This window comes from Canis lupus, chromosome 11, assembly GCF_011100685.1.
Source record: "Canis lupus familiaris isolate Mischka breed German Shepherd chromosome 11, alternate assembly UU_Cfam_GSD_1.0, whole genome shotgun sequence".
NCBI classification, from domain to species: domain Eukaryota; kingdom Metazoa; phylum Chordata; class Mammalia; order Carnivora; family Canidae; genus Canis; species Canis lupus.
Window position 1 is genome coordinate 17,311,125 of NC_049232.1, and position 25,760 is coordinate 17,336,884.

The window sequence follows — 25,760 nt, forward strand, 5'->3', positions numbered from 1 at the left end:
TCATTTTTATTTCCACCAATGTCATAAAGCTAGAGCCAAAATATTTCTGTCATTTCTCTTTTATTTACATAACATGAACTTCTTTCTTATGAAAGACAGATATATATTTTGTATTAAAGAAAATACTTAGATTTATCAGGAATAATTATCCTCTGGACAAAAGTAAAGGGCACTCATCCTAACCAGTGCTGTTGCCTGATTGGTATTAATGTCCCTTCTATTTATGTAGTCATCCAATGTTATTAAACATCATTCACTCCTATTCTTCAGTTGTTCCTATAGGCAGACAAATCCCTGCCTTTGATTTACGTTTCAGTATTTGGGCTCTTCATATCCTTTGATTCCATCTTACTTGTTAAATAGTGGAAATATGCTATAAATATCACTGATAATTCCGTGCACAAACAGAACTTGGATCAAACTGATTCAAAGACAGTTTAGTTTTCCCTATCACGTGCTTCTCTCCCAATAGCACCAAAGAGTATTGTGACTGTGGGCAAGCAAACCAGTTCATCAGCTTTCCAGTTAAACCAAGAAGGTGTCTGTCCTACAGTGCTCTTGCTTTCAGTGTTTCTTGACATTTAACAGAAACTTACCCTCAAAAACACAATAGGTTTATAAAATGGATAAAGGCAGTGGAAAGGAGTGCAGAAAACTGGGAATAAGGAAAAAAAAATACAACTCTTGAAATCCATTCTCCCATCCTCCAAAAAAATGAATGGAGGAAATATGGCTAGAATATCTTTTTACAAAGTAAGTATCTCAGAGCAATTCTGAAGGATGACGGTGTCAGAGTGGGTGGAAATGGGTGCTAGTAGGAAACATTCTAGGTGAGTATATTGGCAAAGCCTGAGCTACTCTGAAAAGGCAGTTTTTCTATCTGACAGAAAGATCTTCAAAACTCTTAAGTTTTGAGCAGTTTTGCTCAGCTATGGAAAAGATAAATCTTCAAGTAGGATGGGAGTGAGCCCTTTTCTTTGAGGATCTCCTCCAAAAGGACAGTTATCAGGACTAAGTTTAGGGAAAGTGCATTTTATACTGAGGTTTTCTTATTTCTTTTTTCCAGGCTAATTATTGTTTTTCAATGGCCCCTCCAATTCAATCCAAACTTAGAACTGCACGTTGTAATTGCATTTCATTGACTTCAGCTGAGTCATTTGTGTTCTGGCATCTTGTTCAAGTCCTAACTTGTTTCTGTTCACAAGAATGCTTTGAAATGAAACAATAAGATGAAGAGAGAATGTTAACATCTTTTTGCATCATATTACTATTGCTGTTTTCTTGGCTATGGAGTCACTACGAAATAAATACTTTAACAGATAAGGAAAGGTCTGTTCATATTAATTAAAGATTAAATCTTTTTTTTTTTTTTTTTTTTTTTTGTAAGTGACTTTGGCAGCAGTTTCTGGATTTGAGAATGTCATCAGACACTTCTACAGGCCCACACAGTGAGACTTAAAAAGAACAATGACTAGTAGTCATATAACAGATTATTCTGAAATACACAGTACTTTGATCAAGAAACAAAAACATAATTGAATGCACTGCTTGCTCAGCTGGTATCTCGGCGGAAATGAGGCGTTTTGTCATGTAAGCCACTCACATAACATCCCTTGTACAGAAATGTGGTTGGAAGAAAATGAAGATATTTTTTAAACAGTGATTTATGATCTAGAAACCCAAACGATAACTTTTAAATCAAATGAAAACGACAATTTTCTTAGACTATAGATTTATGTAAGGTGGCCATATTGACTCAGGCCCCAAATATTTTATGGGCCAACCTCTGAGATTTATCATTCATTTCATAAATAAAATGCCTCAGGGCTGACTCTACCACTACGATTCAGATCCCCCAAGGCCAGCGTGAATATGTCCCAGTAGTTTTTAAAAGGGGAAAAGAAAACATACAAAAATCTGCCATTTTATTTTAGCAAGTAAAACAAACTCTTTGCACCCCCCGCCTCCTACCCCAGCCAGAACTTCAAAGTGTTTGTTGATATTTGATCTGAATGGAACCAAACTGATAGATTTTGTAAACTGGGATAGGTACATGCTCTTTTCTTTTTCTTCCTCTCTTTTTTAAGATTTATTATTTGTTTTAGTAATCTCTACAGGAACATGGGGCTCAAACTCATGACCCCGAGATCAAGAGTCACATGTACTGGCCGGGCATCTCAGTACATGCTATTCCTAAAACTGGCAGATGAGCTGAAAGAGATTATTATATTTAAAAAAACATTTAGATAATAGTTTGTTTGCTATTTTTTTTCATCGATGTCCTTGACCAACGTCCATGCATATCTCTTAGTGCTTACTACTCACCCCGATGGTGAGGAAGATGGCTCTTACCTTCACAAGTCTCAGTCTCTGTTCTGAACACGTACCCAGGGGGGCATGTACAACTGTAACTCCCAGGAGTGTTTCTGCACAGGCCATTGTCACAAAGCAATCTGTTGACCAAGCACTCATCGATGTCTGAAAGCAGTCAGTAGGAGACAGGAGACAGGCATAGTGAAATGAATAGGCCAGAGACCAGCAAGGTTCTATTTTTATTTGATTCCTCCCCTCACTCCCTCCTTGATTTCATCTCTCCTTTTAATTAATTTGTTTGTTTATTTATTTTTTTCATCTCTCCTTTTAAAAACTGAATATATATTTTAGTTGAATATAGTTGATATACAGTATTCTACTAGCTTCAGGTCTGCACGACAGTGATTCAGTATTTATATACATTAGGCAAAGCTCACCATGGTAATAAGTGTACAAACCATACAAAGTTTTTGCAACATTGACTGTATTCCTTATGCTGTACTTTTCATCCCCACGACATATTTATTTTATAACTGGAAGTTGGCACTTCTTAATCCCCTTTGCCTACCTCACCCTTCTCCCCCTGCCATTCTTAGTCTTTCTGTGCTCATAGCACATTCATTGATCTTAAGGAAAATATATTTGGTTTGACTCATATGGAACATTTCTATACTGGTGGCTACTGTGAAAATGTTTTGAAGCTCTTGGAATGAATATACATCAACATACACACACACATATATTATACATTTAAAAGCACCAATGAAATATATCAAAAGATTAAACTCACTTGACTATGGATTTATTTATATGTAATAAAAACAATAGATGATTTTTAAAAACATTTTTTCTGATTAAAATTCTAATAAAAACACATTAAGTGGCAGTTAAACAAAAGGTGTTTACTACTCTTTTTCCATTAAGTTTTTACTTCAGAAACAATTCATTATTAGTGGGAAATTAATGATTTATTTTGTATATTCCTTTAATGGCCTAGAACAGCCTAGAAAATATTGTCTACAGCTCAGATTTAAGAAGCTCACACTGAGTTCTCTCTTCCTATCCACACTCACTTTTTCTAATGTAGTTAATAACAGAAAGAAATAAAAGTTGCAATTTTGAGAGAATAGTTCCTTCAACTTATATTGTTTTAATCTTGCAAATAACAATTGTGCCTTACCAAACAATATGCACAATATGTTGTGAAAATTTGGAAAACAGAGATTGGAAAAATATTTGCTATGATTCCATCAGCTCTGATAAATGTTATTTTCTGTATTTTATCTGATTTTTTCCTTTGAGTGTCATATTTTTGCTCCAATTCTGAATTTTGAGTTTTAAAAACTAACTCTATATTTTAAGCATTACCATAAACTTCCCTATTATCGTATGTTGCATTAAGTGTCTGTGTTACAAATAATTTATCCACTATTCCGTGCTGTGGGTTAAAATATGTCCCTCAAAAAAGTTATGTTGAAGTCATAATGTGACCTTATTTGGAAACAGGCATGTTTAAGAAGTAATTAAGTTAAAATGAGATCATTAGGGGAGGCTGTAATCCAACATGACTGCCGTCCATAAAAAAAGGGGAAATGATGTGAAACACAGCAGGAAGATGATGTGAAAATACCCAGGGAAAAGATGGACATGTGACCACAGTGATGCATCTAACAAGCCAAGAAACATCAGGATTGTAGGCACACACCGGAGGCTGGAAGAGGGAAGGAAGGATCTTCTCCTGGAGCCATGAGAGAGAGCACAGCCCCCTGGACACCTTGATTTTAGACTTCTGACTTCCCAAACCATGAGAAACTAAATTTCTGTTGCTTTAAGCAACTCAAATTTTGCTACTTTGTTACAGCAACTCTAGCAGACTAAAATTGAAGTTTAGTTTAATTTTTATTTTAAAATGTAATTTTAATTTTTATCAAAAATATTCATATGCCTACTCTAAAAAGTTAAGTAATGCCACAAACTGTGTTCAGTGTGTAAATGCTCACCAAATCTCCCTGTTTTCAGCAGGGTGCCTGTGTGCTTAACTGTACTTGAGTACATTTATGTCTTCAACTCAGGATCACGTGAATATATTCAATAATAATGAGCCAGTACTGACAAGTGTAGGAAAATGTATTTCTAAGTACAGTCACCAAGACTTGAAAATAAGAGTCATCAATGATCAGATGTAACAATGATTACATATGATGGATTTAAAAACATTCACTTTATAAAAGTGGACTCGAGTGCTCCATGAGAAAGTTTACACTCTTCATAAATTCTTAAGTACATAAACTGAGTTTTCACATTCTCTTATAAATTACAAAAAGAAAAACCTATCTCAGTAATCATGTTTGGGTAAGTTGCAGTAACCAGTTGTTTCTTTGTAAGTCAAAGTTTTCAACCTGTAATACTTTATTTTCTTAACTTACTATTATCCATACTGCCCTGTTAATTCTCAATTTCTCAGTGAAAAAAATTATAGGATTAAGATGTATGTAGAAATACAACAGGCCAATAACTGGGTACACATCAATTCATTTAGGAAAAGAATGATTTAAATACTGAGTTATGCTACTAAAAAGTTTGTTACTGTGTAACAGAATTGGGTGGATTTTTATTTTTTATTTTTTTAGTAAGAACGAAACAAGAGGAACTGTAAGAGCTGCAGTTTTATTCACTTATTTGTATTTAGATTTTTCTTAGAATCCATGGAATGAAACTATACAGTAGGCTCCTGGATAGACAGGGCAACTTACCAATACAGTTTCTTCCAGATGCATCTGGTTCATAGCCACTGTTGCAATTACAACGGTAACTACCACGTAGATTTTCACAAATTCCATTGGCACATATATCGGGATCCAAAGCACATTCGTTGATATCTGCATTAAATGTTGGAAAATTCAATGCTCACAGACATTTTATTGTTTGTTGACACATGTAGGTCTAATAAAGACCGCTCAACATATAAACTGCTTAACTCTGCAAAACCACAATTTGCCTGCCTTTCAGAAAGGGAAAGGAAATGAAAATAAGGAATAAGAGAATAAAAGTGGGGGATTACAGGATAATTCCATGGTAAGTTAAAAGAAAAATGAAGGAGACTGGCAGAAATAAAAAGGACTAACCCATGTAATGTGCTGGTATTTATGATAAAATTAATAAAGAAATTTATAGCCTCTTGGCTCAAAATCCAAAGGAAAACTTAACTTGATAGGTATTATAACCATCTAATTAAAAGACAAACATTTATTAGGGTGACCTATATAATTTTATGGTCCCCAACGGCATGGAATATTTCTATTTTATTATCATTTTTTTTACAGTCAAGTGAGTAATATGATACTTAATAAATATTTCTCATTCTTGAGAAGTTAAAATTAATGGAGAGGACAGTTCAAATGTGGATGCTTAACAACACAATGTTTTACAATAACCCATGAACAGGACTACTCTGTCAGCTATAGGCAGTAAGACTCGAGGAGCAATGTGCTTGTTTGAACAACCTTGTAGTTCCCACAAGTGGTTGGCTCTGCTGGGGACTATACTGAGAAGGGATGAAAAATACAAAATCAAATTTTGGTCACTATGCTCAAATTTTAATCCTAACAGTTGTTTTCTTGAATTTGGGTGACCTTAACATATGCCAGAAACGCCAGCTTTTTCATTTTTGGGAGAAACATCCTTGTAAAAGTTTGTTTCTTCATTCTGGTTTCTGATGTTCATGGCAAAGATGCAATATTGCTGTAACTAATCTATAATGTGTCTAAAATCTTCTCAAACACAAACGGAAAAGACTATATATGTAAAGTGAAGACTACCAGTATCTTATAGTTTTCTTTAAAAATAATACAAAAGAAACTATATGTATATACTCTATGTATACAAAAGAACCTTAAAGCTATAAACACGTATTTATTTAATATTCAAGGTTTCAGAGTGGAATTTTGTAGATCATCTTGATAAGTTTAAAATAAGAAAATGTCGACAGATTTTACTTCTTTACTTACATTTAAAATCCTCTCAGTATTCTTAGGCATCAATAATCTTAACAACATATTTTTAGGGTAGTAAATCCCAAACCTAATCCATATCAAGTATGTCTTAAAGATTTTTAAAATGTCAGCACCAATTTTTTTTTTATTTAAAATGACTCACTTTTTAAAAAAATCTAAGTACCAACTCTAGTTTCTTCCTAAGCAACAGTACCCACAAAATTATGGTTGAAGTTTGTCAGGGACATTTTCAACAATATGTAACAGTTAAGTATTTATCTGCTAGGAAACATGCACATCTACATATTAACATCCTAGCTTATAACCACTGTTCTAAGAGATAATTTATCTTATTATTTTACACTGATATATTTTTAACATATTAAATACATTCATATTCATGTTCTAATCATAAAGCTATCAATCACATAAATACTGTAAGATTGAGAATTGAATAGTTACCTCTTCCATCCACAGTGATACCTACTCCACTACTACAAAGACCATGGAATTCAGCTAGAAGATCAAAAAAATACATAAATTAAAATCTACCTCTCCATACACATGTAACTTACATCACTCCAGAAGTACCATGAAGAAAAATTACTAGTAATAATTTTTTAAATGAAAAAATTATTATTATTTTCTAGCACATAGAAATATAGCACATATTGTAATAATTCCAAAATCACAGATAAACATAAAAATAAAAACTACTAAGTTATTATCATTCTGAACATAGCTAATATATTAATAAATGTTACAAATACTTTCTATGTATGGAAACTAAAAAAAACTCCAAATTGTATTGTAGAGAGTGCTTTTTCATTATTTTCTCTCAATAACAAAATTATAGTAGACAATACTTAGTCTAACAGTATTTACCATGTATCTGGTATTATTCTAGCATTTTACCTCTAATAATTTATTTACTCCTCCCAATATTAAAAAGTAGATATATTTTTTATTGAAGTGTAGGTTACACACAATGTTCCATTAGTTTTAGGTGTACAACATTACAACTGGACAATTTGATATGTTCTGTTGTGCTCACCACAAGTGTAGCTACCATTCCTCAGCACACAACATGGTCACAGTACCACTGACTGTATTCCCTATGCTCTACCTTTCATCCCTGTGACTTATTGATTCCATAACTGGAAGCCTAAACCTTCTACTCCCCTTCACTCATTTGGCCTATCCTTCCACCCCCTTGCAACCATTAGTTTGTTCTCTGTATTTATGAGTCTGCTTTTGACTTTATGAGTTTGCTTTGTTTTGATTTTTAGATTCTACATGCAAATGAAATCATATGGTATCTCTCTTTGTCTTACTTCACTAAGCATCATACCTTCTAGGTTCATCCTAGCCGCCACAAATGGTAAGATCTCATTCTTTTTCATAGCTGAGTAATATTCACAAACTAGATACCATTATCTCCCCTCTTTGACACCTGAAAAAATTGGGTCAGAGATGGAAATGATTTGCCTAGATCACAGAGGTTTAAGAGGGGAGCAGGGTAGGTAGGATCCTCTGCACTTTGTCATATACATTTATGTTAATATTCCATTTAAATATAGACTAGTATTTTTTTCTGTTATGTAGATGTACCACATTTATTCAAGCCATGTCTTAATGATGAGATCAGGTTTGTCCAACTTTTAGCAATTATAATAAATAATGTGAAATTCTATTTTATCACTAGGTTAATCTCTTGAAAGTAAAACTGCTCAGAATTTATGCCTCTCTTTAAGGCTTCTGCTAGTTCTCCTCTTTTTACATGTCCCCAGGTTAGCCTTCTAGCAGTATGAGAGAGTACTCATATGGGCAAAAGCAAGCATCTAAACTTTACCAATCTAATAAACAAAAATGATACCTTGTTTTAATTTTTTTTTAACTTTAGCACATTCTATCACGTGGTTCTCTACCATTGGCATTTGTTTTTGTGTGAAATCTTGTTTGTGCATAGTGCACTTTTTTCTATAGATGATCTCAACTTTCCTTACCAATTAATGTAAATTCCTTACAAATTAAGAAACACATTTTTCCAATTTATATGTGTATTTTAGTGTTGGCTTTCTGCTCTGAGAGTCCTTTATTATTACAAAATAACAAATAGTTAATATATTCTATCTAAAAGAGGATTATTTTGTAAGTCTAGTGCAGGGAGCTAATTCCACATTTTTTTTCCTAATATTTATCAACAATATTCAATACTTCGATCTTTCCTTACCGATATCTTTATTGTATCCTACATTCCCATTTATTGTCACATCTGTTTCTAGATTCCAGATTTTATTAGTTTACTCCTCTTTTTTTATCTAGTCTTGTTACCAATTTCTATACTTCTTTTGTATATGCATAATTGACTTAAATATTTTTAGGGCACAATTCCCTACATTAACTCTTCTTGTTTTTTAAAAAAAGAAGTTCCTCCCTTCTAGAGAACCTGATGCTTTGCTAACATTTGAACAATCCACTTAGGATTCTCAAAAGAATTACAAGCCATTTCCCCTTGCTAAAATCCCTTTCTTCCACCTTCTATCTGGAATGTTCTTATTCTTTTTTTCAAAACCAAACTGAGCAGTCACCCACCCCCACCCCTGGCCCCGTGGAGTCCCTCCCAACTTCCCAAAACCATTTACTGCTCCTTCCCCTTCATGTTCTCCCAGTTCTCTGTTTCTGTCCTTTGTAAGGCACTAACCAGTATAAACTACTAAACTGTAGTTTATGTTTTTGCCTGTCTATACTTCCAACTATTCCTAACTTCAAAAAAAAAAAGAGATTGCATTTATTGTTGAATCCCTATTGTACTTACACAAATTCAGTACAGATTTTGTAAAAATATAGATAACCACAAGTCACAGAATAGTCAAAGAATTAGACCATATAATATGCATGTATTTGTGAATAAATCAGTAAAAGTGTTTATTACTTGCTGGAACTACTGACAGACTATAGACTAAGACTATGCTGTGGAAGATGAAATATAAATAAATATAATCAGGCTCCTATGAATTTATTATAACCTTGAATGTATCAAGTAGATTTTATGCTATTCATCTTTAAAGTGATATGAAAGATCAAAAACAGTGAGGCTAAGGCATCCATGTTTAATTGTAATCTGTTGTAACAATCCTAATTAGGTCAGCGAATACATTCTTCTATTCCCTGTATGTACTTTGCCCAGAGATCATAGGTAAATACAGGCCAAATCTCCTCATTCTATGCCTCACATACCAACACAAATTTTGATTTCTTCAACTGAAAACAGAGCTTATGTCCTCTTTGGCCAGATACCTAATGTTACCTTTCTAGATTCTTCACCAGATGTGAAACTGGCCAATGACACTACCTGAATTTTTAGCAGGGCAGGGCTGGCAGGGCTCTCCAAAACCGTAGTCTGGATTGGCACAGCAGCATTCAGACTTGGTCACCGCACCAGGGAAAGGACGGACACACACTCCCTTCTTGATCCCACCGTAGCATGTACTGCGCATGTGAGTATCTAAAAGGAGATAAAAGAACAATGATTTGAAATGTTGATGGAGATTAAGAGATTTCAAAGCTGAGGGCTTCTTTTCACCTAAGTAGCTACTAGATGGGAAACTTCTAGAGGGCACCTGCCACTTCTCTTCTTTCACTGGCTATCCTATACTCAAAATGACACGTGTTATTTCCACTGAATTTCTCAGGAACAATGAAGTGCAGGATGGTAAACAACCTTGAGAGGACACTACTTGGAGAAATTTCTTACTTCAACTTTCTGAGTTAGAAGGCTTTTCTTGCCAAGCCCCAGTTGACTACTGTGACTGGGTCTTAATCTCAGACCCACAAAAAACCCAGGTGTAAAAATAAAAGCCACTGCTGTGTGTCCTCAGTGTTGTGTTTAGTGGCTCTACAGACATAATCTTGTTAAACATTCTGATCACCAACTCCATAGGACAGTGATCATTATCCATATTTTAGAGATGAGGAAGACAAGATTTGGAGGGATTCTGTAAGTAGCTCCAGTCCTAGACTACTCACTGCTCAAGCTGGAGTTTATACTCAGGCTACATGACTTCCAACGCTCTTCCTGTTCCTGTTGTGTCATGCTATGTCCCGAAGAAGCATACACTACTTAGGCTCTTGCTCTGAATTCTCATAAAATATGCTACAACTTTATGAGACAGTAAATGGTGAACTATGAAAAACGAAGATCACCAGAGAGGCCAGAGAAGCAGCATGATTTTTAAACAGTATGCTGACATAGTTATTCACAACTTGTTGGAAATAACTTCATCTACTTATTATAGAGAGTAACCTACTGAGTCACCTACTGCTTATGATCTGGTGATGTTTCTCATTAAAATAGTGAGATTTACAGCTACACCAGAAAATGAGATGTGTGAATGCTCACATGGAAGAGGACATGAGATTTACCACAACCACCCTAGAGAGAGGACATGTTGTCCCCTTCTGCTTCTGCTGAGATGAAGTCTGGCAAAGTCAGCTCCGAGTTATGTGTAAGAGTAGGACTTGACTCAAAGACAAATATGCACGAATAGAAGAACATAGTTTAGGATTCACAATATGATTTTTATGAGTTCCTAGGATGACATCTATCACCTCAGAAAGCATCAAAGAACAGTTAAATTTATTTCTGTGTTCATGTTGAGAACATGATCTTCATACAATTTTTAAAAGCAAGTTGATAAAAAGCTATGGTACTCACTGGAAGAGTGAGACACATTGTATACTGGTATGGGTTACAGATTAACAAAGTTGTTTAGAATACCCAGCACGAGAAGGTTCATGGAAGAGAAAGTAATGTAACATATGTGTAGGTTTTGGGAACATGAATTGTCCTGGGTTCTGGTCCCTATGGGATGGATCTTAAAATATTTAACACATTTCTCATCCATTAAATAAGGACAGAATTTATACCATAAATGAGAGTTGTTTGTGAAGCACAAAGCGCAGTATGTGAAACACATAGGAAATACCCAAAAAACATGATGACTACTTTATTTCTCTCTTCTATTTTTCATGAGGACAGTCAACCTTTAACTGTTCAAAGGCACCAGATTGGAATCTTAGTTCATTTTAACTAAGACACTGCTCATAGGTGGACAAAGGAAGAGGCACTGAAAGCACCATCACATAAATATTTTGGTGCGGGCCTGGACCTAAACACTGCTGAGCTGTTATCTTTTCTGTGCTATCAAATTTCTCCATGACTTTTCTTAAAGAATAGAATTTTTAAAGGATTTTCTCAGGTTCTACAACTGCTGGTAAAGTATGCATAGATGCAAAATGTTAATTTTATTCTTCTTTCTTGAGTGTCAACTTTTCTTTATTGCTTAAAGTAGCAACTCCAAGACATCTATGCCCTAGAGGTGAGGCCACTCTTCTAGTTTAATAAAACAATAATAACTGCAATAGCTAATTTATTGGGCATGTTAAATTCCAGACACTGTTCAGAGCTTTGTATAAATAAATCTAATACTAACTTATTTAATTCTCAAAAAACTAATGAGGAAAGGAGGCAAAGAAAAGTAATGTACCTTGCCCAAGTCCACAGAGCTATTAAGGACCATAACTAGGATAAAGAAAATTAACCTTTCAGCTAACAGAAGTGTCCAACAGTGTTGATAATGATATCAAAATACTCTTAAGCTAATGTAGGAAAAAAGGAAACTTAAGCTGAATTCCCAAGGGGCTAAATACCAAATAACGAGGTGAATTTTGAGACTACATCCTGAAGGAAGTGGATATGGAAAATCACTTGTCAGGTCCTGAAAACCCTCCCAATATAGACGACATCATTTGAAACAGTGACAATTAAGAGAGGACTTTTTGAGGAGGAATTTTTTTTTTGTCAAGAGATAGATTATGCGTTCATGAGTTCGGGGTGCTTCCATCCTCACCACTGGTCCCAAGAGAACTTTCCAGGGAGCAGGTGAAGAGCTTTGTGCCCGGCTCTGCCTAGGATTCCTACAGGCAGAAGTGAGTGGCTGTAATTCCTACTGGAGGAGCAAGTGACATCCACCTCTATTCATAAGGTTAACAGGGCAAAGGACGGCATGCCACTTGGATTAGGCATGGGCCACATGAAGAGAGGGTCCTAGGGACACCTGGGTAGCTCAATGGTTGAGCATCTGCCTTTGACTCCGAGCGTGATCCTGGGGTCCTGGGATCAAGTCCCACATCGAGCTCCTCGTGGGGAGCCTGCTTCTCCCTCTTGCTTATGTCTCTGCCTTTCTTTCTGTACCTCTCATGAATAAATAATAAAATCTTAAAAAAAAAAAAAGAGAGAGAGAGGGTCCTAAAGCAATGGCATGGAGGTGAGACAATCAGAGAGAGCCTCTGAAATGGATTGCTAAAAGAACAGAGAGTGGGCCAGGAGGGCCCCCAGGAGAAAAAGGCAGTGTCTGCATCTCAGGAAGGGCAGCTGAATGCTTCCAGAGGAACTATGAAAGGAAGGGATGCTTTAAACACTGGGGAAGCCCAGAAACCTTGAAGCTATCCTAGGAAAGTCACCAGTGCTTCTGTCTTCTCACCCTTCTCACCCTTCCTCCTGCACTTTGATCCTTGTGGAATCAGAAAATATCTTGCTCAAGAATGTCTGAGCTCGCAAGAGAAGCTGTAACTTCAAGTCAGGTTTAGAATATTATTATATGGTACCAGGCATTCTAATTTATTAATTTAGATTGTTTTCATTACATAGATTTAAGAATAGTAAAGTTAGGGGATCCCTGTGTGGCTCAGCGGTTTAGCGCCTGCCTTTGGCCCAGGGTGTGATCCTGGAGACCAGGATCAAATCCCACATCGGGCTCCTTGCATGAGGCCTGCTTCTCCCTCTCCTTGCCTGTGTCTCTGCTTCTTTCCCTCTCTCTGTGTCTCTCATGAATAAATAAATAAAATCTTAAAAAAAAAAAGAATAGTAAAGTTATAGGGTTGCCTGGTTTTTCTTCTTTACTTATTGGGTAAATAGCTTCTACTGAATAAATTTAAAGATACATTTTAAAAGGACGGAAGAGACTAAATATAGTTGCCTTTTCTTTCTGTCCTGCCTATGTGTCATGCTTCTTTAACATACTAGTTACAGTAATAGTTTAATAATAGTAATAGTAATAGTTTCTGAAGATAAAAACCAACATCTCAGTGTCTAAGGAAACAAAAGTACGCAAAAGATAAATCTAAAATTGAAGCACTAATCCTAACAATAATTCATAGTAGTGATTCATCTCTAACTTCAAGAATCAACACATCTCAAAGACATCACCAAAGGCAGAAGAGATGAAAAAAAATCTAGCATGTTATGGGAATAGCAATATATAATTTTAGACACAGAACAAATGGTGTTTTCAAAAACTTTAATTGACCACAACTGTGAAAACCTGAAGGCTTTCCAACAATGTCTGATACCTTTTCAGTATGTGGATGAGAAAATGCAGATTTGTGTTTGAAACACGGAATTTCTTATAACTACTCCTAGATTGGTTGCTTAACGGAAAAATAATTTCTTCCTCCAAAACTGGTTTTTGTACTCATCATAGATTTCAACAGAATCATCTAGGTAAAGGAAGGGGGAAAGTGCATTCATTAAAGTCAGTGAAAATAGCTCTCGTAAGCAGGAAGGAGGTACATTCTTCTGGCTGCTGTATTTAAAATACCTCTGAACCAAGTGCTGACAATCTTGTAAGCTGAAATAAATCCTAGACTGGAGACAGTGGATGAACTTAAGTGGACAGATTATTTCCATCTGCTGTTGCTTTTTTCCCCCTCCCCCTTCTTTCAGGACCCAAATGTTTTGGTTGTCATAGAGAAAAGTATTATCATCTATATCTAAGAAAGAATTTCATTTCTCTCACCTATGCTCTTTTTTTTTTTTTTTCACCTATGCTCTTAAAGCAATGAGTTTGCAGGCCTTTTACTGAGTCACCTGAAAAACAGAGGGTGCACAATGGCTAATGCACCCTACGGGTCCTATGAAAGCCCACTGGAGAAATAAGTGAATTAAGCTTTTACAACTAACTCATTCTGCTGGTGTCATTAGGACATTATGGTTGGGTTCTGAAATGCTAATGACATTTGTGATTTGTCTGCCTCTTTAAAGCTGATGCCTACTAACCCTGGTTTGCATCGAACCCATTTGGGAAGAGCACCCTCTTAAAAACAGTGAAGTTATAGGGAACTGTTTATTTTTTTTAGTTTATTTTTTATTTTTTATTTATTTTTTTATTTTTTGGGGAACGGTTTAGAATAAAATATATATTCTCTCTCATACTCTTCCGTTTCTATAGTTAGCTACACAGTGATGAGAAAAAAAAAACTATGTGAAAACATTTCTACCTTCTGATATAAGTCCAAGTTCTACAGTAGAAGTTACTTACATTTTACAGTGTGTTTGAGTAAAACCAGGGTTTATCCCCATTTCATATCTTATTTGTTTAAAATTACAAAATCTAAATCTATTGTTACGTAAAGACTCAGTCAGCTAACATTATCAAGTACTTTGATTTGAGGATACCTTTTCTTTTCCAACATTTCTGACTTGCATCTTATCAGAGCCTTCTGCAAGGAGCTTGCTGGGCTCACTGTACATTTTTTTTAAACCATTTTACTGAGGTGTAATTTACATACCTAAGAATTTACCCATTTAAGGAATATAATTCAATAGTTCTTTAAAAATATATTCACAGATACATATACCCATCACTACAACTGGTTTTAGAACATTTCACTATCTCAAAAATGCCTTTAGCCCTTAACCTCTTTGGCACCCTTACCCTCTCTTCTCTAAGCAACAATAATCTGCTGTGTTTCTGTATGTTTGTTTGCTTTGGATATTTCATATGAATGGAATCATATGCTACCTGGGATTTTGTGAGTGGCTCCTTTCACCAAGCATAATGTTTTCAAGGCTCATTCATATTTGCGCATTTATCAATACTTACTTCCTTTTTATGGCTGAATAGTTCTCCATGGTACAGATCTGTCTTTGTTTTTCCAAGATCACTTGGACACTGGGGACATTACAGAATGGTTCACTTACCCACACACACACGTCCATCTACACCCACAGCCAGACCTGGGGGACAGTCACAGCGGAAGGACCCTTCATTGTTGATGCAGTGCCCATTCATGCATATTCCCGGGGTCTGGCATTCATCAACATCTGCCCAGAGAGAAGCACAACCCAGGCCATTACTGGGTAAATTTAATATTATTACAGAGTTCATCTGTTGTCACCACTCTAGACTGTCAACCTTTTGTTTTCCATTGTATAATTTGTGGAAGGACACACAGATGTGATAACAAATCTTTCATCTAGATACAACTCTTTCAAACACATTTTCAGAGGGAATGACTGAAACCTTACCGATTAGGGGGAAAAAAGAGCCTCACACACTCATTTTTCATTATTTATCTGCCAATTTCATTTAATATTAAACTATACTTAATTCAAGTTAATTAAATGAAACCCATTCTTAAAACTAAGGTAAATGTTTGTCATTACCTTTTATTTACACTTACATAAAATTCAAATAAAGAGAGATGCTGTTTGAATATTAAGTTGATCCTTTCATAGTAACAAAATAGGGGACCATCTCTCTCCCTCTCTCTTTTTTTAAAAAAAGATTTATTCATTTATTTTAGAGAAAGAGTGAGCAAGGGTGTGGGGAGAGAGGAGTAGAGGGAGAGGGAGAGAGAATCTCAAGCAGACTCCCCGCTGAGTGTTGAGCGCAGAGCCCAATGTGGGGCTCGATCTCACCACCCTGATATCATGACTTGGGCTGAAATCAAGAGTCAGACTCTCAACTGACTGAGACACCCAGGGGCCCCATGGGGCATCTGACCTAATTTTCAACCTGCTCGAGTTTAATCAAATATAACCCAACAATGAATGGCTTCCCTGAAAGGCAAAAATAGTCTTCAACACAGGCCACCAAATCACGAACATTTTAAGATTTGCAGATTATAGTATCTATAGTAAGGAAATAAATTAAAAAATTCCAAGACAACAGAAACTGTTGAGGTCATATTTACATGTGTATGTAAGTTTCTTAGGCAATGCTAAAATAAAGTTACATGCTGTAATGTAACACTACACCCTGGAACATAACACAAAATTCAAATCCTGTCTTAAATCCAAGTCAGCTAACCTTGAGACATCTCAGTCATAAGTTGAAATAAAAAAACTACAACATTTTTATTGAATAGTATATTCCCCTTTCTCGAATAGTCAAGACACTATTTTTTATTCAGAAACACAAAAATCAGTCTTGATCTTTCTCTTTTCAACTCTCTTTCTCTTGGAATTTCATTGCAATTACAGGAATTGGCTATAAGTATTACTTGGTATTCAGATAAGTTTGTGCAATTGAAGGTAGAAAGGATTCAAAGAGTTGATTTCATCTAAAAGGAGAAAACTGAAAAAAAAAAAGCAAAATTTGCTCCATCTTACTAAATTCTGAGTATAAACTAGATATAATCTTATTCATTTCCAAGAGGCACTTCTTTTGCTTACTAAAATTATTGCTAGAGCTTAGTCTTCAAAATGGCTTCATAAATAAAACTGACAGGAACATTCAAATTATTTCTTCAGTTAGTCGATACAAGATTTTTAGATAATGATATAATGATTTTTAGATTAGTTTATGGAAAATATGTAATAACAAAACAAGTAATGAATGATAGTGGAAAATCTAGTTCTCAGAGCACAGAAATAAAAACCTTTCAAGATTTTTTCTTCCTCTTTTTTATTTAGGCAAAGAGTACAGAGAAATTACTTCTACATTGTCTCTTCCTGACTTGCTAGAACCAATCTGTCATTCCCTTAATTTTTCCTACACCATTATTATTTTTGTAAAGATATTACTGTTCCCTAGACCACAATGTGTGTTTTTCTAGGAAGCTTTAGACACCTGCCTTACTGAATTAGAAAGAGATGTGAATAATATGAAATCCACATGAAGAAACTGAAGTAATTCTTGCATGATTCATTCAAATAAAAAAGATGGTTTCAATCATGGTTACTTTCCTATCTCAAAGCCATACATACCAGTACAGTAACGCCCATTTGGAGCCAAGACAAATCCTGGTTTGCAGATGCACTTGAAGCTACCATCTTCATTAATGCACATCCCATTCAAACACATGTTGGTAGTTGTACATTCATCATGATCTGCAGGAGAGCAGAATGACTTACACCATGGCCTTGGGGGAACTGGTTCCCTCTCCTTCCACAAATAACCACCAATCATATTCCACTACATAAATGAACCATGTGCTCATTGATTTTTTTTTCTAATGTGAATGCCAACCAAGTGAGAGCAAAGAGGGTGGAGAATGTGAAGGACCTTTAGTACAAGGGAATATATATAAAGGAAAAAAATTAAGTAAATGTTGTGCTTAGTTGTTATTAAAGCCACATGAAAAGAGCCTTACTTTGATTAGCAAAAATCCTTATATGATTTCAGGGGGGAGTTTCTTCCGTAAGGGAGAATACAGCAATGATAAATGTCAATGCAAGTGGAATGATCTGGACTTCCATTAGTGGGTGAAATACAATGTGTTGCTGTGTGAATAGAGTATTTCTGTGGGATGCCGGTATCTACTTCACTGCCAGACATCACCAGGACCTCAAATTTAGAGATTTGTTTATCACATATGCCAAACATTTCTATATTCCCCCAGACTGGAGGTCAGGAGGAGACCTTTTCTAATCTGTTGGTGTTGTAATGGCAAAATGTAAAATTCTGTAGGTGCTAAAACTACCACCAAGAAAAACCACTACTTATAATTAAACATATACCACACAGAAAATTTCCAGAAGCAGGAAATTATTCATTGTTATAACATTTCTAAACAATCCATCCTTTGACTTTGTTTTGTGTTAAATGCATTTGTATTTTACTTAAGTCATCTAAAGTATTCTTATATGTGTGTTGCGTAAGCTTTCACAGAAGTAGTATATACGGTTCTAAATAAAAATGTATATCCTTTAAAAATCTTTTGCAAGGGGGCAGGCAATTTCCATACCAACACAGTTTTTTCCATCTGTAGTTAATTCAAAGCCAGCGTTGCAAATGCACTGGAAACTTCCATCTGTGTTCACACACCGGCCGTTTTTACAAAGAACCCCATTCTGGATGCACTCATCAATATCTGGGACAATGAAAAATGGCCAAATATTATTCTTTTACAATAACCACAGATAAAAACAGTAAGATAATAAATGTGATGTTCAATATTCAATTTTTTACATGTAATATCTAAGATCATGTTGCTTCTTTAGACAAACTTCCATCTGTCACCAGATTTTTTTTTTTTTATAGTCTTGACTTGTAGCAGCTGAAGAGGAAAAGAAAGAGAAAAATGGGATGGGGTGTGCTGGGAGGCTAGATGAGGGTGGACAGTGCAGTACAAAGACTGGTGCAAATATTTTGGACACACTGTTAGAAGATATCTAAAGCTATTGAGTAAGAACACAATAACTTCAAACTACCTGGGTTAAGAGCAACATGATGAAGACTGCTAGGCAAGCTTAGCCAAGCAACTAGTCATGGGTGAGTAGGAAATGAAAAAGAAGATAAGCAGAGTCATCTACAGAAAGAATTCTGCAATGAATTAGCAGTGAGAGAGTGTGGAGGATGGTGGACGGGGAGTATGGCAACAAACTGTGAATCAAGATGAGGCCTGACTTGGTGTTGGAGTATATGTGAGGTTCAAAGAAAACAGTAGTTGAAAACGCCTATAAATCTTAAGCTCCGTTAATCAGAGAGCAGGAAGGCTACCGATGTTACTTGGAGAAAGGAAGCGGTGTTCTAAGGAAGGAAGACAAACTGAATTTTCTGCAAAGTCCGATATCATGTTGCCAGGGTTATACATGCAAACAGTGTTCATGCATAAAGGAAGCACATCTGAGGGGAGTATAAAATAAATCTGTAGTAATGCAACAGCACTTACTTCATTCCACGTCTTATTTTAATAAATTTACTTTTAACCTCAACAGCCCGGGTCACTATATTTCATGGAACATTTTCATATGTGAACACAAACTGCCTTACCAATGCATGCTTGCTTAGTAGGAGTCCTCTGGAATCCAGCATGACATTTACAATAATAGGATCCAGGTGTGTTAACACAATCTCCATTAGTGCAGGGATTTGATGTGCATTCGTCAACATCTGTGAGCAGCAAAAGAAACCATTACAGACTTCACTCCATTCCTAGAAATGTTTGTTTAAAGTACATTTAGGCCTCCCAAATTTGAGAGAAGGCCAGTCAGTGGTAATAGTCTAAAGAGTGGAGTATTTATAAATGAATGAAAATTCCTCTCTTCAAATACAGAGGCCAGTCTAGAGATTTACAAAAATATTGCATATTGGAAAGCATAAAGGAATTTGCTTTAATCAAGAAATAATGATTTTTCATTTTGAAAAATGCACAGTGATTAAAAACTCTGAAAAGATTTTTTTTTAAGCTGACTCTGGAAACACACAGCCATGAGTTATAAAACGCTCTAACACTTATACATAGCAATCTGGGCAAGTTAACAGTCTCCTCAAAGCCTTGTACAGTATTGGAAACCCAAGAAAGATGTTCAAAGATATATATTTATAGGTTTATGCTGTCATTTTCATTAGTTTTAAAGAAAGAAATTGACAGATTGTGGAATTTCTTTATTATGTCCTCAATTAGGTATGTAACTATATATGCACTGAGGCTTGGTTGTTTGATATAACAGAAGGTGGAATAGAAAATGGAAATTAATTTAAACAAAGTCTATTACATTCAGCAGCCTTGGGTTTCTTTAGGATCTTACACAGGAAATTTTTGCATAAACCAAGTTCAATGCAAATACTAGCTCAGATCCTAAATGTGAGAAACATTACTGTTTTTCATTCAAGCTCTCCTAAGGCTTGATTAAATGCAAACCCGTCGCAGAATTCAGGGACTTTAAGACCAAATGGCGGACTGAACAGTTTGGACTGCTCAGAGTCCAGACAAATTACACATGCCAGAGTCAGAAAAAGTTAAATTCATCTCCTCTCAGCAATGCCCACTAAATATAATTTTAAATGCTAGTAAATTGAAAACTTTGCTGGCTGGTGAGGGCATAATGACTTGCCATTTCATATACATGTAGAAGCTATTAACATATACAATTTCAGCTAAATTGGAGAGCACAACAATCAAATGAATTCACAGGTTTACCATTTTAATAAACAGATTACTGCTTTCACAGATGTTCTTAAAAAAGGAACTGTAATCTATCAAACTCACCAACCTCATTTATATAAACATTCAGACTAAATGCAATTAAGCCCTCTCTGGTAAAGGAGGGGAACAAAAAAATCTCATAGCAAATTAAATCAAAACAACAGAGAATAACAGGATTAAATGCTTTTTCAATTCATCCAAGGGCGCCTTCAGCCCATTAAGATTAACTTACATTTAAACTTTTGGTTGATAACATCAATTCTACTGAGCCAAAGGAATGAAGCAAAATGAGAAAAGACAGAGTTCAGAGCATTAGCAAGCATATAAAGTATACTTTGGACTTTCGAATAGTAATTATCACCTTGAGTTTGCAGTTGAAAATTACTTAAATTCTCTGGTAATATTGAAATGCAACAACTAAAAACATGTTTCAGAAGCTTGCTTGTAAAGCTGTTCACTGTAAAACTCAATTCTAGTGAAGAACATGACACCATGCACCCAACCCCGTCTCTTGAGGTAAACTTTCCAGGAAGGTTACTTTTCAGGGCCTTTTCCTTCCTTGAGAACCTGTTTCCAAGGCCTCTCAGTGCTAGGACAGCTCTGCTAATTATTTTGCCATTACAGTCATAATTCATTTCTATTTCCTTAGCCCCTTAGAGATCACACCAAGGGTGACAGAAAGATAGAGTAGTTCACTGACTTATTTCTTCTTTAGAAGTGAAAACACTCACCAAAAAACTATTAGTGCGTTTAAAATACATGACTTTCAAATCCCATTTGTTTTGGAGGATTACTGTAAGATTTTAAGTTGTAGACTAATCACAAATAACCACTGTCATGTTATGAAATGTACACTTCATGGCTCCTGATTCTGAGGTGTCACAGCCTAGTACTTCCAAATGATCACCTTTGTTTTGCCTTGTGTAGAGGAATGGGAGTACTTAAACATTACAGTCTGTGCACTTTAGTTTCTTCCTATTGGGACTGAGTATTCTTAAGCAAAATTCACAGGATTTTTAAACTCCTAAAATAAGTGAAATAATTGAAAGAGGTTGATTATCAAAATGGTTACATTCTCAGATACTGTTGGGTGTTGGCGTAAGGATAGTATTCTTATAAAATGCTACTAATAATAGAAATCATAATAAAGAATAATAATACTTTTCAAGTATTTTATATTCCAATTTAGCCAACACTTAATTGGCAAGGGCTCTAAGATTACCTCTGGCCCAAAAGAAACAGGAATTATTTCTTACTATCCCAAAACAGAATGATGTGAATTGAGTCAAATCCTATTGCTAACAGTTGTTTGTCTTATGTAGACATAAAAGAGTTGCAGAAATACATTTGATAGCAGGAAAAGGAGAGAAAAACATGGTGAGTAAACAGAACATTTTTAGGTCTCAGGACTACCTCTTATAATAGCAAAAGGGATGTGATTTTATTTTCTTTCTCTGTGATCCTTTAATAGAGTTATTATCTTTTCACGTTATGACACTTCATCAGTATCTAACACAAGTTCCCAAACAGCAGGGGCAATTTGTTATTCCTCAAAACAGTACAAATTAGTTACCACTCTTATCTTGGACTCCTATAAATTAAAACACTAGATAACTTATATCTTTTTAACTTTTTCTGATATCCTAACCTTATTATTTATAACCTCAAGCTTATACAGAGTACTGAATTAAAAATACTAAAAACTGGGGCATCTGGATGACTCCATCAATTAAAGCAACCGACTCTTGGTTTCAGCTAAGGTCGTGATCTCGGGGTCATGGGATTAAGCACCACATTAGGCTTCAGGCTTAGCTCAGAGTCAGCTTGAGACTCTCTCTCCCTTTCCTTCTGCCTCTCTCCCCTGTTCACTCACTCTCTCTTTCCCCCAACCTCTGAAATAAATAAATAAATCTAAATAAATAATAAATAAACCTAAACTTCACTTGGGTTTTAACTTTGCAGGACAGGAGGATGAGATCAATCTAGAATGCAACTGTTTGTAACACTGCTTGGGTAAAATACACAAATTTGAGATATATTAACACATTAACTGTACAGACATGCAATCCCAATGCTACTTTAGACAGTTTATGAAAGGATCCGTAGCAGCCCTTCTCACATGAGTTTCAGAAAAATAAGGACCTATTATTACCTTTGGACATTCACTTTATGTGATTAGCTCACATCCTCTGCATCTGGAGTTATACTACCTGTGCATCACCCTTGGAAAAATTGAAAAAATGGTTACTGAAATCACTTTCTGCAGGACTAAATTTGCTAAAGGAACCCTTGTTGAGGAAGCTGGTTGGAAGAATGACTCCAGAAACAAAATTTGTGATCCTTAAAGATAGTTCATTTTATATCAATGGTTCACAAAATCCCCCAGAGTACAGTTGTTTTATTAGGTAGAAAAAAGCACACGTGGATGCTTATATGAAATAAATGGTGGTCTTTGGCTATTTTGCAGAAAAGATTAAACTTTTGGCCTACTTTTATTTACTGGTTAGTGCACCATGAAGTGACATATGAATGCAAATATTAATAATAATAAAAGAATCAAATTTCAGTTTGATACACTGTAATTTTATATGTATGTATGAGAGAAGATATTTTATATATTGTATACTTATAATCATGTTTTCTGGTAGGAAAGTCAATTTCAAGTCACATAATAATAAATATATCCATATTTCATGGTATTCCACTCCCCACCCACCCCGGTCTATCACTTAAACAAACATCCAGTAGTATCAGATAAGCCAGGGCTGCTGCATAGGGTTATACCCTAAATAACCCTGGGGTGCGACATTTATACATAAATGTGACCATTATGTGAATGGTCCCTTTATAGTTGTGCAGTGCAAAACCTGTGTAACTGCAAGGATCGTGAGTTAAAGGTTACTTAATCGTTCTCAACTGTATGTAGTTTAGAATGATTAGTTTTTCCAAAACATATTTGGCTCACATTTTCCTTCATAATCATAGTACACTTAAAGCTTTTCAGTTTATCCTGGTAAAATTTGATACTCTCTGTTCCTGTTCATCTATATGACAGAAAACCGGAATCCAAATCAGGTATTTAGGGTTATGCTAATTACAAAGCATATACATTATCATTTGCTAAACTACTCCTAAACTAAAACTACTCTCAAGAGGTCATCAAAACCCTCTTCACCATAAAATCCAATAGCTTTCTCGGCCCTCATTATATTTGATTCTTCTGCCACATTTCATACTTGTCACTACTTTTCAAAGGGTATCCTTGCATAGCTTCAAAGACATAATACTTTCTGGAATTATTTTGCTATCTCATCAATGGTATCAGCAAATTTTCTTTAGTGGGACTCTGTCGCTGTGGCAGAGGGTTCTAGCCACAGTACTACTATTATTTTTCCACTCTTGCTGTGGTTCAGCCTGGGTGATAATACTCACCCTCAAAGTTCTAACAGCCACTTGTACATCACAGATGCCTTGATTTATAACTGCAGTTCTGAACACTTCTCTTAGCTTTAGACCTTTATAACGCAATGCCCTAGATACCTAACACTCAACATATCCCTCACCTGGGACATGTTGACTCCTCACCTATCTGGTCCCAATCTGCACCTTCCTCAGCATGGTAATGACCACCATATACCTAGTGCTGCTCAGCTAAGAAGGAAGGAGAAAGGGAGGCAGACACAGAAATCATAATATACAGGTCAGGAAAAAATGAGAGATTCATAAAGGGGGTTATTTGAGCAGGAGGTGCACACAGGAGACAGCTTGGAAATTAGCTTTGCTTCAGAAGACTTTCTTTTAAAATGATTTTCACTCTAATTTGTCTCTACAGTCTTAAAGCTATGAAAAAATGAAGGATTAAAGAATCATGAGCTTACCTATGCAGTCCCCGTTTGAATCCTGCTTATATCCCATGTTGCATTCACATCGGTAGCTAGACACAGTAGGTATGCAACGCCCATTTAAACAGAGATTAGCATGGTGCTTACAGATATCTATCGTCTGGTTCAGAATAGCTACAGAAAATCAAAGCAAAAATGGTATTTCAGCATTACAACATGCAGCACTTTTATTAAAGTTAATTTTTAAAAGGTCTGTTCATTAGGTGTACATATCAAAGGTTCACATTATTCTCTATTTTATTAAAACTTGAATGTTGAGGATCCAAAAACAATTCCTGAGACACATGGTTGTAATGTGCATTTGTTAAGTTATACATCTGGAAACTCTGCCCATAATGATGTCTTTTCAAAATTTCAGCAATGTTCTACTGTACATTTGAATGCTTTCCATTTCTCTCTCTTTCTTTCTTTCTTTCTTTCTTTCTTTCTTTCTTTCTTTCTTTCTTTCTTTCTTTCTTTCTTTCTTTCGTAACTGTGCTGAATATTCAGATATAGCAAATAGGCTATATGCCAAAAAGAATAAACATAACACTGTAGGACATCATTAAATATTATTAGCAAGAGCAGTTCTTACAAAAAGAACGAACTTAAATGTCAAGTACACCAATGCCAGTTCTGGCCTGAAGCCCAAGTTATTCAACAAAAAAAAAAGGGTGAGGAAAAGAAAGATATTTCATTAAAATATTTGGATAGGCACAGAGCAAGACTTGTTCAGTTTATCTCAGTTGAGAAATGGTTCTGGAAAATAATTCAAGGGGTGTATGAATAGGGCAACTCCAAACAGCCAAATGAAATACACTGGAACCAAAAACATGCTCTTTAATGGCGTCATCTGGACTGGAGTATGACCATGCTCTCATCTTTATTTTCAAAGAGGGTCACTCTTCTTTTCTCCAATTTAGAAAGTTTATGGAACAGAAAAATAATATTTTCCTAAGAATTTTTTACTACTACTTTATATTTTAGAACCTGAAAGGGGTTTTAACACACACACACACTCACACACCTTTTGAAAAAAAAAGTTAGGTATCATAATATCACTTAAGGCAGAAAACTAAAGAATCTACACAAAAAGCGAACACTCACTTAGTCCAGTGATTATGGGCCCCTGTCCCCCGGCCCCTACACCAGCTCCCCCAACTCCAGGTGAAAAGCCATTGCCTCCAGGGATGGGGATGAAGCCTGTCCCTCCTGGGCCATAGCCATTGCCACTTGGGGCAAAGCCATTCCCCCCAGTGCCTCCAGGTCTGGAACCAGCACTCCCTGGAATGCCTCCTATTGGAAGTCCATCCATGCAAAGTCTGCGATATTCCTCTAGAAGAAAAGAAAAGCCGGG

The 25,760-nt window shown here is 35.6% G+C and overlaps 1 protein-coding gene across 1 annotated transcript in view; it reads right to left on the reverse strand.

Moving 5' to 3' along the window:
• The window catches only part of FBN2 (fibrillin 2), a 240,737-nt gene that overhangs the window by 82,379 nt on the left and 132,598 nt on the right, over window positions 1–25,760 (reverse strand). Inside the window, exons 10-19 of the mRNA XM_038552058.1 lie at window positions 25,511–25,738; window positions 24,401–24,538; window positions 19,367–19,486; window positions 18,339–18,464; window positions 17,359–17,481; window positions 15,349–15,471; window positions 9,661–9,813; window positions 6,768–6,821; window positions 5,067–5,192; window positions 2,353–2,478 (exon numbers count right to left, since the gene is read on the reverse strand). Of these exons, the coding sequence (XP_038407986.1) occupies window positions 2,353–2,478; window positions 5,067–5,192; window positions 6,768–6,821; window positions 9,661–9,813; window positions 15,349–15,471; window positions 17,359–17,481; window positions 18,339–18,464; window positions 19,367–19,486; window positions 24,401–24,538; window positions 25,511–25,738 (1,317 nt within the window). The remainder of the gene's footprint in view (window positions 1–2,352; window positions 2,479–5,066; window positions 5,193–6,767; window positions 6,822–9,660; window positions 9,814–15,348; window positions 15,472–17,358; window positions 17,482–18,338; window positions 18,465–19,366; window positions 19,487–24,400; window positions 24,539–25,510; window positions 25,739–25,760) is intronic.